This window comes from Dasypus novemcinctus, chromosome 27, assembly GCF_030445035.2.
Source record: "Dasypus novemcinctus isolate mDasNov1 chromosome 27, mDasNov1.1.hap2, whole genome shotgun sequence".
Lineage (NCBI taxonomy): Eukaryota > Metazoa > Chordata > Mammalia > Cingulata > Dasypodidae > Dasypus > Dasypus novemcinctus.
This window is the reverse complement of record NC_080699.1, coordinates 16717628-16735602: the sequence shown is the minus strand read 5'-3', so window position 1 is coordinate 16735602 and position 17975 is coordinate 16717628. Positions and strand designations below refer to the sequence as shown.

General features: G+C 36.4%; 1 protein-coding gene across 3 annotated transcripts in view; it reads left to right on the top strand.

Moving 5' to 3' along the window:
- The window catches only part of ARHGAP20 (Rho GTPase activating protein 20), a 150687-nt gene that overhangs the window by 9683 nt on the left and 123029 nt on the right, over window positions 1-17975 (top strand). For all 3 annotated transcript variants that reach the window (XM_071212324.1, XM_071212323.1, XM_058289364.1), the window contains exon 2: window positions 11515-11597. In XM_071212324.1, the coding sequence (XP_071068425.1) occupies window positions 11518-11597 (80 nt within the window). In that variant the 5' untranslated portion in view covers window positions 11515-11517. The remainder of the gene's footprint in view (window positions 1-11514; window positions 11598-17975) is intronic.

The window sequence follows — 17975 nt, the reverse complement described above, 5'->3', positions numbered from 1 at the left end:
ACGGTTGGGCACCATCATCAGCTACTGATGAGTAAATTTGGCAGGCTAAAGTATAATCCTGAGAAGAGCTAAAGTTTGAGCCTGTCCAAGTAGAAAGAGGCCAGGAGTCGCCATCTTAACCCCACACCTGGCATGAGGGGAGGCGGGGCGGACTGAGAATCCCAGTGCTGGTAGGGACTGTCCTCTTTCTATTCAGTTCAGATTGCAGGTCTAGCCTAAACCCCAGTGCCACCTCTGATAGGGAGGAAGCTGCGGGGACCTGTGCCAGCCTCTCCAGGAAATTGCCAGCCAAGCCGCAGAGGCCAGTGATTGTCCCACTCTGGTGAAACAAGCTGCCCCAGGAGCTGTTCTGTGACTGGAATTGGAAGCTCCGTTTCCCAAACGGGAGGAGGAGATGGTTGGCTGCTGATTTCAGCTACTGTTTGGTAGACTTGGATGGCTAAGGAATAACCCAAGGAATAGCTGGGGTGTGAATCTTTCCAAGTCAGAAAGGAAAGAGGCCGGTGGCCACCATTTTGGCTCTGCCCCCAGCCTGAGGGGAAGCAGGGCTGACCAAATATCGCAGTGATGGTAGGAACCCGTGTTTTTCACCCAGATTAGCCTGCAGCCCTAGCCTAGCCTTCAGCCCCACCTCTGGCAGAGAGGAAGCTGGCTAACTCTGCACCAGCCTATCCAGGTAACATTGGGTACCTTTGGATGCCACAAACTGAATAATCTGAAGTCTACCAGGGCAACTGCGGTCATGTTGGACCGACACTGCATAGATTGCTACCCACACTGCAGCTCTATCCCTGCCCCTGGCAGGGAAGAAAGGGGTGTGAAACTTCATCAGTCTCTCTGGGCAACCCCAGTCTAGGCCTGCATGACTTGGATTATTCCACACAACTGACTCTGTCCCGACCTCTGGGAAAGGAGAAAGTTAGAAGAAGCTTCATCAGTCCCTGGGGCAATGAGGGGAGCTTGAGCCTCCACAGTTTATAGCACCAATTACATCCTTGGCTCCTACTGTACAACCAGCAAGGGATAAAGGGCAGGAAGCCCTAAACTAAAGAGAAAAACTGCACCCAGAATAAATACTCTAGTAAGCCAGATGCCAAGACACCAACCAAAGATTACAATCCACACCAAGAAACAGGAAGAAATGGCCCAGGTAAAGGTAAGTCTCCAGATGACATAGCAGACTCGAGACAACTATTCAGAGATGTTCAAACAAATCTCCTTAATAAATTCAATGAGATGGCTAAAGAGATTAAGGATATTAAGAAGACACTGGATGAGCAAAAAGAAGAATTTGAAAGCATACATAGAAAAATAACATCTCATGGGAATGAAAGGTGCAATAAATGAAATTTAAAGAACATTGGAATCATATAATAGCAGATTTGAGGAGGCAGAAGACAGGATTGGTGAACTTGAAGAAATGACCTCTGAAAGTGAACATACAAAAGAACAGATGAAGAAAACAATTGGAAAAATTGGACAGTGTCTCAGGGAACTAAACGACAGCAAGAGATGTGCAAACATACATATTAGGGGTGTCCCAGAAGCAGAAGAGACGGGAAAAGGGGCAAAAGGAATACTTAAAGAAATAATGTTAGAAAATTTCCCAACCCTGCTGAAGACATAGATATCCGTGTCCAAGAAGCGTAACATACTTTCATCCAAGAAAATCTGAATAGACCAACTCCAAGACACATACTAATCAGAATGTTCAATTCCAAAGACAAGGAGAGAATTCTGAGAACAGCAAGAGAAAAGCAATGCATAACATATAAGGGATACCCAATAAGATTAAGTGCTGATTTTTCACCAGAAACCATGGAGGCAAGAAGACAGTGATTTGATATATTTAAGATACTATGAGAGAAAAACTTACAGCCAAGAATTTTATATCCAGTGATACTGTCTTTCAAAAATGAGAGCAAGATTAGAATATTTACAGATAAACAGAAGCTGAGAAAATTTCTAAGCAAGAAACCAGATTTTCAGGAAATACTAAAGGGTATGCTAGAGCCTGAAAAGAAAAGACAGGAGAGAGAGTCCCAGAAGAGAGTCTAGAAATGAAGTTTATATCAATAAAAGTAACTAAAAGTGTCAAAAGAGTGGTGAAAATAAAATATGGCAGATAAAACTCAAATAGGAATAAACTTAACCAATGTTGTAAAGCACTTGTATTCCGAAAACTGCAACCCAATATTAAAAGGAAGCAAAAAAGTCCTAAATAACTGGAAGAACATTCCATGCTCATGGATTGGAAGACTAAATATCATTAAGATGTCGATTCTACTCAAATTGATATACAGATTCAATGCAACCCTGATAAAAATTCCACCAGCATTTAAAAAAAAAATTGAAAACAAAATTATCAAATTTATTTTGAAGGGTAAGGGGTCCCAAATAGCCAGAAACATCATAAAAGGAAAAGTGAACCCTCATCTCCAGACTTTACATCATTCTACCAAGCTATAGTGGTAAAAACAGCATGGTACTGGCATACAGACTGACACATAGATCAGTGGAACCAAATTGATGGCTCAGAAACAGACCCTCGCATGTATGGTCAGGTGATTTTTGACTAGCCTGTCTAACTCACACAGCTTGGGCAGAATAGTTCATTCAGCAAAATGGTGCTGAAAGAACTGGATATCCATAGCCGAAAGAAGGAAGGAGGACCTCTATTTCACACCTTATCCAAAAATTAACTCAAAATGGATAAAAAACCTAAAAATAAAAGCAAGAACCATAAAAGTTCTAGAAGAAATTATAGGAAAATATCTTCAAGACTTGGTGGTAGGTGGTGGATTCTTAATGGAGATAAGAGAAGGACTGAGGTGGACTAATGATGTTTAATGTATGTAGAAGTTTTAATTAGCTTTACTGTAAAAGTGTGGAAATGTGTAGAATGGATGGTGAAACAGTGAGTAATAGCTAGTTTATAAATGAGGATGTGGCTGAAAATGGTAGTCTAGGTATGTAAATGCCAATTGACAATGCCAGAGATTAACCTAGGAACAGAACAGCACAGTAAACCAAGAGGTGGATGAGAATTGTGGTTGATGGTAGAAATGCAAGAATGTCCTTTGTGAGCTAGAGCAAATGTATATCACAACTGCAGGGTGTTGGAAATGCATGGGAAAAATACAACTGGAATGACCTATGGACTGTGTTTAGCAGTAATAATATATTTGTACATCTATGCCAAAGATGTACTGTGTTGATAATGGGGCAGTATGGAAAATGTGAACCAAATGTATACTGTGTACATGATAACGATCAGATGATACTGTCTGTAACAAATGTTCCACCACAGTGTGGTGTGTTGATAGAGGGGGCGTGTTTGGGAATTCTGCACATATGCATGAATGTTTTATAAGTTTATAACTTAAGTCATAAAAAATATATTTAAAAAATAATAATAGGGTGGGTTGGGGGAAAAAACACACCAAATGTAAAATAAGGACTATGATTAGTAGTAAGATTTTGACAGTATTCCTTCATAATTTGTAACAAACATCTCATGACATGCAATATGTTGGTGGAGGGTTGACATATGGGACCCCTTATGATGGTGTTATACATGTTTGCTTTGTAAGTTCACAACTTTCACAATACACTTAATTGTTTATGTATGTTCATATATAAATGATATAAAAATAATAATAGGGAGGGTTGGGGGAAAATACACTGGTTAGTAGTAATATTTTGACAAGGCTTTTTAATCATTAGTTAAAAAATTTTAACAACAATGTAAGGTGTTGGAGGTAGAGTGAGTTACGAGAGTCCTGTATGGTGTCATATATGTTTGTTTTGTAAGTTCATAACTATTATTATACACTCATTGTTTATGTATATTTGTGTGTGGGTGATATAGTTCAATAAGTTAATTTTTAAATAATTGTTAATTTTGAAGACTAAATCCCCCGTGTTAAAATAGACCATTGTAACTCAAAGAGTGAAAATTCCCAAGTCACAGATACCTAAATACCTAGTACAGTTGTTGCTTTAGGTTCTGAAGTAAAGATTGTCATGAAGCAATTTGTCACTGTGATTTCAGCAGTCCCTCACTGTTGTGCTTTGTTGAAAGATGTAGAGGACAAAAGGTAGAACATGTTCAAGAGACTGAAGAGACATGAGCCAGCCTACAGAAAATGAAATCCTCTCCACCTGAAATAATTTAAGTGTCTGAATTCTTTCACAGTTCTTATCCTCCCATTCAGGATTTGGTGGCTGTCCTTTTTCCAGTAATTGCAAATTATGCCTTATAGGACCACAAAAATTTTATTTAAAAATATGTAATTATAAAACTTGCCTTCCTAGAAGACAACTAAAATATACTAGATTTCAATTTAAATTGCCATGAAAACATATTATAAATGGTAGTGTCTACAAAAATAAGTATATGTAATATCAAAGTTATATATGTGTATATACATAAATATATATGCACACTTATATACCCAGTGCTTTGAGGAAATAAATGCATATTTTATAGTGATTTGATGGAGTTTTGTGACTCAAACCCAGAAAATCTTGGTATAAACCTCTAAAATAAACTTTCATGGAGGGAAAAGTTTGCTCTCTTGTTCTTTCTGCTGGTGTCACAAGTGGACAAGATCACAAGGGCGCTACAGGCTTTAATGTGTTCAAAAAGCCTGCAGAGTAAATTCTGAATTTGTTAGTGGTAAGCAGCAGCTTTCTGAAGTAAAGTAGGATGGGGGTGACCTTCATTTTTTTTTTTTTTACTTATGGGAGACTTAGCCATAATGTGGGAGGCTGGAAACAGTGCAGAGGTAATTGCCTTCTGCTAGCCACCAATAACAGAGCTTGTAGACAACACAGCCCAGTTTATTTCATAATTTTGTTTCAGTCTTATTTTCTTTATCTGGAACAAGTTTAGATTAAAAACATCCAACCAAACCTGAAATGGCCCCATCAGCACTATATGTCAGTGGTGCACTGAGCAGCCTTGACCTAATTTTGATAGATAATTGTCACATGGCACACCTGAAATGTAAAGCTTTTATCTGGATATCCGGTCACTTGTGTGTGGACTCGAAAAGTGGAATGAATGTGTGTCCACATCAGCTCATGTTTCAAAGATCTGGGAAAACTGGCTACTCCTTAACCTTTTGCTTTCCTGTTTATTTAGGTCCTAATTTATACCCCGGAGTAATCTCTCTTCTACTCCTGCATTCACCTTCTTCCTCTAAGTGTAGTGTTTGTTCCTGAATGTAGATGTATCTGGACCTGTTTTATAGTCTCATTTAACATGATTTTTTACTGTTAGGTTTTTTGGATTTGATTATAGTACTCTTCCCCTCTGCATGAGGAAAGTGAGGGGCTGCTGTAAGGCAGAGCTTCCCAACCATTATAGATGTTTCTGATACATTCAGCACCTTAGCCCTCAGGCAGGTGGCTGGGTACTGGGGCAGCTGAGAGCCCCTTTGTTTATCATGGTGTGCCATGGTTGTATGAAAAGATACAATTTTGTAATTGGGCTATCATGTGAAAAAATTGGTGAAACACTGCCCTGTAAGTGATTATTAAGCAGAGAGCATTGGTGATTGATCCTGCTTACTCCAGGGAGCTGCTGAAAGTGAACAATAGTGGCTGGAACATTTGGGTACAGGTTTTTGTTTTCATTTCTCTTGGGTATGTAGCTATGAGTGGAATTGCTGGATCATAGGGTAACTAACTCCATGTTTAACTGTTTGAGGAACTGCCGAACTGTTTTCCAAAGCAGCTATATCATTTTACCTCCCCACCAGCAGTGTATAAGGATCCAGTTTCTCCCTGTCCTCACCAACACTTGTTATCATCTGTCTTTTCAATTATAGCCATGCTTGTTGGTATAAAGTGGTATCTCATTATGGTTTTGATGTTCATTTCCCTGATTGCTAATGATGTTGAGCGTCTTTTCATGTGCTTATTGGCCATTTGTATATATTCTTTAGAGAACTGTGTATTCACATCCTTTGCCCATTTTTAAATTGGGTTATTCATTTATTATTATTGAGTTATAATAGTTCTTCATAAATTCTAGTCCCTTGTAATAAAAGTTCCTTATTAGATATGTGAGTTGCAAAATTTTTATCCTATTCTGTGGTTGCTTTCACTTCCTTGGTGTCCTTTGAAGCGCTGAGGTTTTTAATTTTGACATTGTCCCTATTTATCTGTTTTTCCTTTTGTTACTTGTGTTTTTAGTGTCATATCTAAGGAGCCATTTCCTAATCCAAGTTAATGAAGATTTATGCCTATGTTTTCTTCTAAGATTTTTTTTAGTTTTAGCTTATTATATTTGTATCTTTGGTCCATTTTGAGGTAACTTTTGTATGTGGTATGAAGTAGGAGTCCAACTTCATTCATTAATATGTTTATAATATCCACTTGTCCCAGCACCATTTATCGAAGGGTAATTAACTTTTTAATTTCTCATTAGACAGATGCTTACCATGTGTTCAAATTTGGTGTCAGCACTATTCAAAAGATATAGTTTACATTGTACAGGGATGACTCTTTTCTGTTCAGTTCCATAGCAAATGCTTACATTTTCCTTGATAGCATTCTAGCACAGGCTCTTAAGGGTTTGATTGCTTTTCTGTGAGTGTGTTTGGGGATGATGGTGGGGATGTGGGAAATGGGTGGATTTTTAAAAATTATGTAAAATCTTCATTTACTGAGTATGTGGCTTGTGCCAAGTGTTGTACTAGGCTTTAGGAATGAAAAGATAGGCCTACTATAGAGTAAAGATTCAGGAAATAATTGTGAAAGAGAGAAAGCTGGGAAAGAAGACATGGTCCCTCCTACTAGAAAAGGGAAGACATATAAATAATATAATATGAAAATTCTATAAATGAAACATAATCTATTAGGTAACCTGGAAGTGCAGGGATATTGAATACGTAGTTAATCCAACTTATTAAAAAAGACCTGAAATAGAAAACACATTGTAGATTACCTGGTCATGTTGCTGCAGTTTTATGCTGTTATTGAAATATTAAAGAAAAAAATGAATGACAGATACTTGGTTCTTACCTTCAATTATTATCTTTATTTACTTACTCTTGGGCAAAATAGGCTTTTTGACCTACAATACTGAAAAAGCTACAGAGAATATAGCATAGAAAATCAAAGATCTACGTGGGGTTGAATGGGACCTCATATTTTTTTAATGTAATATTTTTACAAAATGAATTAAAAAAATTAAAAGAAAAAAAAGAAAATCAAAGATCTAATTTCTTCCCTATTAAATGGCTGTTAGTGAAAAGACACTTTTTAAATTTTAATTGCTATTTATTCTGTTTTACAACTTCTTTCAAGCTCTTCCCCATCTTTTCCGCCCTGCTGGGAGGGTACGTGCTGCTTCATGTTTGTTTTTCAGCTCACAAAAAATTCTTGTTTAGTTTTTTTGGCTGCTTAAGACTCAGTTTGTGTGATCTATGTATCTTTAAAAAAAAAAAGACAAAAAATTTGCTAAATAAAAAAAGTAAAATAAAGCGAGAAAAAAAGACTCAGTAAATGATAATTTATGCACAGTTATTTCCAAAAGATTGATGCAATTGATTTTTTTTATATAATGTATAGTTTATCAGTGAAAAAAATAAGATTACCTTTTTAAAAATACTCAGTTTTAGAATGGCATACACTAGTCATCTAGATATGAAGATCAAGCTCTTGGGCATTCTGAAAAATCACATTGTGGATTGTAATTTTTAAACTAACAAAACATAGTCTTTTAAGTTTCCCTATCTTTTCCTGTGAGGCAGAGTCATCGATAGTTTTCCTTGTCATTGAACGATTGTGAAATTTGTTGGTGCCAGATAAACATAATCTCACCCTGTCCTGACAAGTTTGTACTATTATATATTTGTAAAGGAATTAGTAGTCTCATTCTATTTCTGTGTATTAAATTTCACATAGTTGTTATAAACAAATTATAAACAAGAAGAAAAGCACATCTTTATTGCCTGAAAACAGTCTGTAATCAGTGAATTGTTTTGATGTCATCATTGATGCTTTTTCTTCTGCTCAAAAGTAATAGGAAAGCAGACATGTGCATATTTTGAATGAAGTAATACCTAAATATTTTTATTAAGCCCCTGGTTATATTGGCTGCTCTTAAGATTTTTTTTTATTACTTATAGGAGAAATGAATCCTGTTAACCCTAAACGTATGCTGCATGTAATGTTTATTTTCTTGCATATGTAGGACGAATCTTTGGTGGACATTCAACGTAAGACTATCAGAAATAGAATAACCTAAGGACCTATTTTCCAGATTTTCCCATTTTATAGTTACGGAAATAGTGACACAGAGAAGTGACTGAGCTGTCTTTAGCTGCATATCTCATTCGTTGTAGAGTAAGTCTCAGTACAAACAATAGTACTTCAAATAAAAATAATGTTCTGCCTGTAGTTTGATTGCATTCTCTTGAATCCACTAGATGAGGTGGATCCATTCAGCATTTGACTCTTCATATATCTGACCGTTTTATAATTCTGAAAACACAGTCTGATCACTGTGTTCACAAATGATCCTCTATATTAGGTTCCCATGAAAAACTCCTATTTTGAAAGTATCCTTCTTTATTGTCCCATTCCCATGATTAATAGCCATCACTCTCAAAAAGATTTCCTTATATCAGAAGTTTTTTTAAATCTGGGGTTCATGAATCCTTAAGTAATTCATACTTGGGTTGAAAAATTAGTTCACAGCTTTTGTAAATTTCTCAAAATCCACACCCAAGATCAACCTGGATTCTCATTCTGCAGTTTAACGCATTTCTGTTTGCCTTATCTTCCTTGAAGATATTTACTATCCTCTGTAGTTTGCATAACTTTGCATAAATTTGGAGATTATTACTATTTCCAAATGAAGAACTTAAAATCATTTATTTAACTTTTCTCATAGGCTCTTTCTTTTCTTAACATTTGAAATCATTTTTGTGGCTGTCTTTTGAAACCTTTCTAAATTCTTTGAAAACCTGAAAGCCAAGGAGCTCAGGATTAGAAATCATGTACTAATGAAGATCTAGTTTGGGGGCTTGGAGCTTGCTGACAGTGGTGTCATGGGGCTAAAGGTAGTGGAAGTAAGATGGCTGAGAGAGGTCTTAAGATTGTGGCCCCAACTGGGCAGGTTAGGCATACCCTAAAGGTCAAAGCAGGCAGAGAGGAATGGTGCCAGGTAAAGCTGAAAGGATTAGGAAGATTTCAAAGTAATAAATAGGTTGACTAAAGGAAGCAGGACAGGGAGTAGGAATCAAGTACATCCCTGAAACTGAAACTGAATCCTGCAAAAAATCTGGAATATAGCTTGATGCATATGAAAACAACAACAAAAAAAGCCTACTGCCTTTCTTAGTAAAATCAATCCAGTCTTTCAGCATTAAACTCTTCGAGTTGAAGGGAGCTGAGGTGGCGCAAGAGAATGATCGCCTCTCTCCCACTCTGGAAGGTCCCAGGATTGGTTCTCAGAGCCACCTAATGAGAATACAAGCAGGCACAACAAATGGACACAGAGAGCAGACAATGGAGGGAGGGGGGAGAAATAAATAAATAATCTAAAAAAAAAAAAAGCTATGTAAGCTCTTCAAATTGGGGAGGGCAGTTGGAACTTGAGATACAAATACTTGACTTCCAGATTCACCTTCTCCTGTAACACCTTTAGTCACACTAGCCTCAGGATGTTAGGTCCCTAGGGGTTAGGCTCTTAAGAGGTGTCAACTAATGGAAACAGTGGGATGAGGTTTGCAAGCTACAGTGTATTATATAAACTAGGTTATTGAAGTCACTGGGATTGGTAAGGATTACACATTCTTCTTGAGAATCTGACGAAAGCTGTGGGTTCTCTCACAAGAAGGAAGGCATCAAATATACATCATGCAGAAATTTTTTATGTAATTTAACTGCTTTGAAGCTGCCTCATGGTTAATAACTCCTGATTGAGATGTAAGGTATTCTGAGACCAAGGCATTAATGAGAACAAAAATTTGAGAGAAATCTCTGAGGGGATGGTGAATTTTAGGGGAAAGAAGTCCAGTATTCATTTCCTTCTAACTGGGTGATTATTCCTCTTTTCCTATGTTAGAATATAGGTTATATTTTACTAGCTAAGAAGCAACTTCTTGATGAATCATGTAATGGGATACTGATACTGATCCAGCTCATTAGTGCTATATGGTTCCTTTTAGGACAGCATTCATTTCCCATACTTGGCTGGTCTAAGCCCTCAGGCAGTGGTAAAACCTCTGGCCAGAAGAGAGTAAGAGGGTATATCATAAAAATGGCATTGGGGAAAGCGAATTTGGCTCAATTGATAGAGCATATGCCTACTATATGGGAGGTCCAGGGTTCAAACCAGGGCCTCCTGACCCATATGGTGAGCTGGCCCACGCATAGTGCTGATGCCTACAAGGAGTGCCGTGCCATGCAAGGAGTGCACCCCTCAAGGAGAGCCACCCTACACGAAGAAAGCACAGCCTGCCCAGGAGTGGCGCCACACACGTGGAGATCTGACACAGCAAGATGATGCAACAAAAAGAGAGACAGATTCCTGGTGCCACTGACAAGAATCCAAGAGGACATAGAAGAAACACACACAGCTAATGGACACAGAGAGCAGACAACAGGGTGGGGGGAGAAGGGGGAAGGGGAAAGAAATAAAAAATAAATCTTTAAAAAAAGAAAAAAAGAATGGCATTGGTAATAAGTAACAAGCCTGAACTTCCATTCATAGCTGTTTGTGAATTAAGTTTACTTATCCATCTCCAGTGGTAGGCCTTCTGTGTATATCTAGAGGTGCTAAATATATAAGATTGATTTTAGAGAGTAGCTGGATAATTCAAGTTGAAAGATTTAGCACAAATTTTAGGTCAGTGGTAACAATACCTGAATTATCCCAGTTATCCTGTAATTTATGTACCACCTGATTGTTACAGCAAAAATCTCTTTTGAAGAAGGGATTTCCAAATGTATGTTTTTAATTTAAGACAAAATTTAAAGGCTGAGTAAATGATTTATAAGGATCATTGGTCTCTATGCCTTTGCTTTAACTGTTGTTTTCTTTCCTTTACTTGACCTCTCCAAATCCTATCTTTTCTTCAAGCTCAGCTTGGGACCTATCCTTCCTATGAAATAGGGATAGTAGTATCTACCTGAATGACATTTGGCAGTAGAAATGAGATAATCCATGCCATCCCTTTAGACTGGGACCTGACACATAGCAGCAATGTATCTCTTAACTACAATTGATGATAATGGTTACATGATGCTTTTCTAAACACTCTGGTCAACATTATACTCCTTATTCTCTGGCCATAAAATTACTTACTGTCCATACCACTTTTTGACACTATCTTATTTTAGACATAGTAATGTTGTCTCCCTAATGAAATAATAAACTCTTTGATAGGCAAGGAAAGGCAATACAAAATGTGTTGACTTGGAATGAAAATGGGCTTTACTTGCTTTACAAGCCATGTGGTCTTCACTTTGAATTTTTTTCCCCCCCGACAGAAAATGAAAACACTAGCAGAAAGGAGGAAGAGTGCTCCATCTCTCATCCTGGACAAAGCCCTTCAAAAACTGCCTAGTACCAAGTAAGTGAAAAGTTTTGAATTACATATTTGGCATGTGCTTAGAACTTTGTATTAGATATGTTTTTCAGGTCACATTATTATTATTTTTTTGCATGTGTGCCAATTGTTGGGTTTTTATCAGCACCAGAATTTTCTGTTTGATAATGGAAAATAGTAGTACTTCTGTTCTGAGGTTACTTAATAAAGCTTATACTTCATGTGAATCATAAAGCCTTTTAGAGCTGATATGTTGCTTTAAAACTGATTACGAAGTGCATCTCACATCACATCACATCACAAACATGTAGATTCCACATTTTGCCAAAATTTATTTGTAAGAACAGTTGTAAATCAGAATACTGAAAAATGAATTATTTTAGCAACCATAAATGTTTAGTTAAGCACAAACGTTTGCTTATTTTGTTTTTTATTCATGAGGTGATGCTGGTTCATGGATAAGGGAAAATTTTTGCCCATTTTAGATATAAAGGAAGTTAAACATACTAAGATTTTAAAAACTGGAATATTGATTTCTTATAGGCATTGTTGGTTAAATTAATATGTGAAGGTAGAAATTGAATAACTATTCATGTGTTAATTTAGTCATTCATTTTTAAATGGCATTTTAACTCAAAGGAATTCAAAGGAATCCTGTGATGATTTCCTCTGTTCTGAAAATCTTTTCATAGTGACTACCTACCTAACGTATGATGTAAATACCTAGTTTTACTTATGGCCTTTACTTAAAGTGAAGGTATACTTATACCTGTGATTATCAGTTTAGCTATCTTTAATTCTCTACTATACATGTAAAATGAGCTTTATTGTCCTCTCTTTGTTTAATGAACAATTTTAGGTAAAATTTCTTATAGGAAGTTTCTGGGATAGAAGTGTGCTAAGCTTTTCATTTAAGAGTACTCTTCATATCAAAGAGGTGTTAACCTGATTGAGATCAAGGGTCAGCAGTGGCCCAGCTACCCCTAAACCTAGGGCAAAAATCTGTTAACTCAGTACGCATGTAGGTACCAAAAGTTCATATAGACTAGTGGTTTTCGATGGGTGGTACTAATCCCTAAGACACATTTTGGGTTTTTGTGGAGCATTTTAGTCTGTCTTAGTGATCTAGTGTGCAGCAGCCAGAGATGCCTAGATATCCTTTCATGCACATGACATCCTTGTGAAAGTGGGAAATAAAATTGTATAATTATTGGTGCCTAGTAACTAGCTCAGTTTTTATATATAAATTGAAATATTCTTATACAGTTATAATAAACACTGAAATTTCCAGAAATGTAGCCATCTTGTAAAAAAGAGATAATTGTATTTTGTATTGTTGAGAACCATTTCCAAAAATCACTTTTGCTGTACTACTTTCCTGCATTTGTTGTATAGAATTGTTTCTTACTTCTCTTAAATGTAAATACAATCATTGTAAGTAGGTGTAAGCTTCTGACTACTTCATTGTATAATCATTCTTGAGCATATACCTATGGAAATAATATTTCAATAAAATAATATATTTTATTATTAATTATTTTCTTTTTTTTCCCATTATATTACTGTTAGGGTAGTTCATTGATATTTTTGAAATTCTGTCTGTAAGTTAAATATCTGTGAATTTCATTTCAAGATAGAAAAGAGATTAAAACAAATGCATATGTATAAATTTTTGTATAACAAAAGGGGCATTGGGTCTAATAGAGTTGAGAAACTTTGATGTAGATGAAGTGCCAAGGTAGGAAAAATGTTAACAATTACCTCACTTACTGGAAAATGCCATTTATGATGATTTTGGGTAAGAGAACTAAAATAAGAATATACAGCCATTCCCCTTCTCACACCTGCCTTCCACTTCAGTGGAAGCAAAAAATTGTTGGGTTTTGAATCAAAATAACCACAGGAAAATATTTAAATTTGAATTATGTATGTTTAATGTTCAATTTATTCCCTCTGAGTTTCTGTAAGTCAGCAATATGAATGCATAGGAGAAAAGGACCTTCACTTATCTTATAAAAATAATGCTTTTAGTCTATGAAGGTCTTGGGTGGGTAGACCCTGAATGGGTACAAAATATTTGTAAGTAATATGATCTCAAGGTTTGAAACAACCCTAAAGGTCATCTAGTTTGATGGTTCCCCAACCTTTCTAACTCAGAGTTCTATACTTCAACATAGAGATTTTAGTTCTTTTCATTTTCAAGTCTCTTACAGTTTTTTTAAAATAAGAGATAGAATCCTAGCAAGTATGTCTTTGAATTTTGTTTACCTTTTTCTAATTGATGCTCTTAAAGTTATGTAAGTAAGAGTTTCATGAATTTTTAATGAACTTGCTATTTTAGAGGAATCCTACAGTAAATTGTTTTATAAAGTGAATCGTTTCTAATTTTTTCCAAAGCTGTTAAAAATAACTCAGATTTTCATAATGGGAATTTTGCTTTTCTGTCACGTGTACCCAGGAAACAAAATTTTCTAAAGTCCAAGCTTACAGCACAGCTATGCCAAGTAAAATTTTATACAACAAAATTCTAGTACTTGGCAAGGATCATTACTATCTGTTGACATGTAATATCAAGGAAACTTAACCTATAAATGATTTGTATGCAACATGGGGGCAGAAGCAAAATAGTATTTATTTACTAATATTTCATTTTGGCTTTGTGGTAGAACATTAATATTTTTACTGGTTTCACCTGGTTAACTTGTTTCTTAGTAATTAGTGCCTTATAGATGATAAAGATTTTATCCAGTGTTTAATAAACTCTTCAGGGATGTAGATCCTTTCAGTTAAGAGCTGCTGCATCTCAATTTTTTATTGAGTTTAATGAACAAGAGCTAGGTTAAAGAGGAGGAAAGACTTAAATTGACTGGTGAGTTAATGGTATTTATGTGTTACACACAGTTTTATCTCCAGTGTCCTTTGATCAACCCATACATTACCTAATAGGAGGCAGTTTATAAATTTTGTCATTTGTATGTGGACATCATTCAGATCAGCTAGTGGTGCTTTTCTCTTAGCAATTATTATATTTTGTGGCAGAGCAGATGATAGAAATCTTTCACACTAAGGGTAGAGGTTTTCTAAGGTGACTGCGCTCAGGTTTTTACTCAGTTCTCAGTTTAAGGACATAGTCACCAGTGTACTAGTCATACTCATTGTAAAACTCTGGGCACTTATATAAGAGGGCTTTAGTTTGCTTAAAACTAAAATGAGAGTTTTGGACTGTGTTATCTGTTAAAACCCTTCTAATCCTCTTGTTATGTAATTACAATTTGTTGAAATTCAACAAATCAAGACTTCTTACATTTACACTGAATTTTAATCATTCTTAATTACTCACAGTTTCCTAAGCACCCCATACTCTCTAGCCTTGGCTGAAATGTCACTTCTTCAGGAACTCCTCAAACCCCTTCATAAACAACATTCATGCTCCTTTATCACCCTGTGTATCTTGTAATGATAGCACTCATTATACTATATTAGAATCCTCTTATAAGTCATGTGTCCTTTAGTGTCACTGGCATTTATTAACAAAGTAATGGCTTGTACATGTTTGGTGACCTATTATCATTTGGTGATGAATTAGTGAATGAAAAAGTGACAGTTTCCAAGCCAATTAAGAAGTTAAGGGTAGCGGACTTGGCCCAATGGTTAGGGCGTCTGTCTACTACATGGGAGGTCCGTGGTTCAAACCCCGGGCCTCCTTGACCCGTGTGGAGCTGGCCCATGCGCAGTGCTGATGCATGCAAGGAGTGCCCTGCCACGCAGGGGTGTCCCCCGCATAGGGGAGCCCCACGTGCAAGGAGTGCGCCCCGTAAGGAGAGCCACCCAATGCGAAACAAAGTGCAGCCTGCCCAAGGATGGTGCCACACACACGGAGAGCTGACGCAGCAAGATGACGCAACAAAAAGAAACACAGATTCCCGTGCCACTGACAACAGAAGCGGACAAAGAAGACGCAGCAAATAGACACAGAGAACAAGCAACTGAGGTGGGGAGGGGGCGAAGGGGAGATAAATAAATAAATAAATCTTTAAAAAAAAAAAGAAGTTAATAAATTAGTGTAACAATTTCTGACTTTCCTGCCCTTCTTTAAATAGCTAATACATAAGAAACTTTCATTGGTAATATCTGTGAAATTCTGACTAGGTAAAAGGGGAGATTACTTTTAACAAAAATGATTCTGAGTCATTGTTAAGTTGTTTCATACAGCAAAATACCACAAAACTCATACATGTGGTCTGGAAACACCACATATATTGGCATATTTTTGGTATTTCTTTGTGTGTATTTAGGCATGAAATCCTGTCATAGAAACTTTCCCTCCAGAAATTCACTTGTTTTGTTATGGTATCAGCCTACCTTGTAGAAGTTGCCCTGAAATGTACCCACTTTGTATTGTTTTAAATAACAATCCAGTAGCACTTAAATTGATATTCATTTCCATCCCCACCCCCAAATCAATTTATTGCATATCTGTTATTTGCAAGACTCTGCTCTAGGTACTCTACATATTTTGTAAATCGTTGCTTACTGTTGCTGAGAGGAGAAAAAGGCAACCCAAGGGAAGCATTGTGGTACAGAAGAAAGTACTTGGGCTATAGCTGCATCGATCCTCAATCATCTTTATGATTTTGGATAAATTACCTAATCTCTGATTCTCATTGATTTCCTTTGTAAAATAAGGATCATGATAGCTGTATCATAGAAAATAATATGAGAATATAAGTGAAAATGCTGAGAAGAGTGACTTGGTTATTATTAGTTGCCTTCTTTCCTTCCTTTAGATATATTTCATTTTCAAGTTTCAACCTCCCTGGCTCATCTAACAAAGTCAAATGTGTTAATAAAAAATACCTATTTATCCTCACAGCACTATATAACAAGAAGCAGATCCCTGAGCCTGGATCATTATATAGTGGAGGTTGAGTCAAAGACTCCCCCTAGGTCATCAGTTGATTAGTGACAGGGACGGAACTGCTGCTGTCACTGGTCTGGTCGGTGGTCTGGGTGGAATATTCTTTGCATTATGCAAACAAATGGAGTATGCTAGATATGAGCATGAACTCTGGAGCCACATTGCCAGGTTTTAATCCTGGCACTGTTCCTTACTAGCAATATGACCTTGTGTAAACACTTTAAGCAATAACAATAATAGTATCTACCTTATAGGGTTGTAAGACTAAATGCATCTGATATATATAAAGTTCTTAAAGTAGTCCCTAACCTGTAATCCCTACTATATATTTTAGGGTATTTATTATTTTTTTTAGTGGTAGTAACAGTAGTAACAGCAGAAGTAGAAATACATATTATCTTAGTAGCATCTCTTTGACGATGGTAGAAGATGGGAGATAAAGAAATGCAGAGTCTAGAATCTAATATTAAATTTATTTTAACAAGGAGATTCTATTTTTAGGTCTTGCCTGAAACAAGATTAGCTTGTATCATGCCACATTGTTTAACTTTTTTATTACTCTTATAACTTTTTTGTGAATTTTTCAGAATTTTCTATCTATAGGATGATGTCATCTGCAAATAGGGAATTTTACTTCTTTCTTACTAATTTAGATGACTTATTCTTTTTGTTTCCTAATTTCTCCAGCTAGAACTTCTAGTATAATACAATGTTGAATAGTAATGGTAAGCATCCTAGTCTTGTCCCTGATATTAGAGGAAAAGCTTTCATTGTTTCACCACTGAGTAGGATATTAGCTGTGTATTTTTTTATATATGCCTTTTATTATGTTAAGATGTTTCCTTGTATTCCTAGTTTTTTTAGTGTTTTTATCAAGAAAGGATGCTAAAATTTGTAAAATGCCTTTTCTGTGTCAATTGAGATGATCATGTGCTTTTTGCTTTGTACTATTAATGTGGCATATGACATTAATTGATATTCTTATGTTGAACCACCCTTGTACACCTAGAATAAATTCCACTTGATCATGGTGTATAATTATTTTAATATTCTGTTAATTTGGTTTGCTCATTTTTTTTTTGAGAAATTTCGCATCCATATTCATAAAAAATTTTGGTCTTGTAGTTTTCTTGTGGTATCTTTTTTTTTAATTTAAAGATTTATTTATTTATTTATTTCTCTCCCCTTCTCCCCCCACCCCGGTTGTCTGTTCTCGTGTCAATTTGCTGCGTCTTCTTTGTCTGCTTCTATTGTCAGCGGTACGGGAATCTGTGTTTCTTTTTGTTGCATCATCTTGTTGTGTCAGCTCTCCATGTATGCAGCGCCATTCCTGGGCAGGCTGAACTTTCTTTCGCGCTGGGCAGCTCTCCTTACGGGGCGCACTCCTTGCATATGGGGCTCCCCTATGCGGGGGACACCCCTGCGTGGCAGGCACTCCTTGCGCGCATCAGCACTGTGCATGGGCCAGCTCCACACGAGTCAAG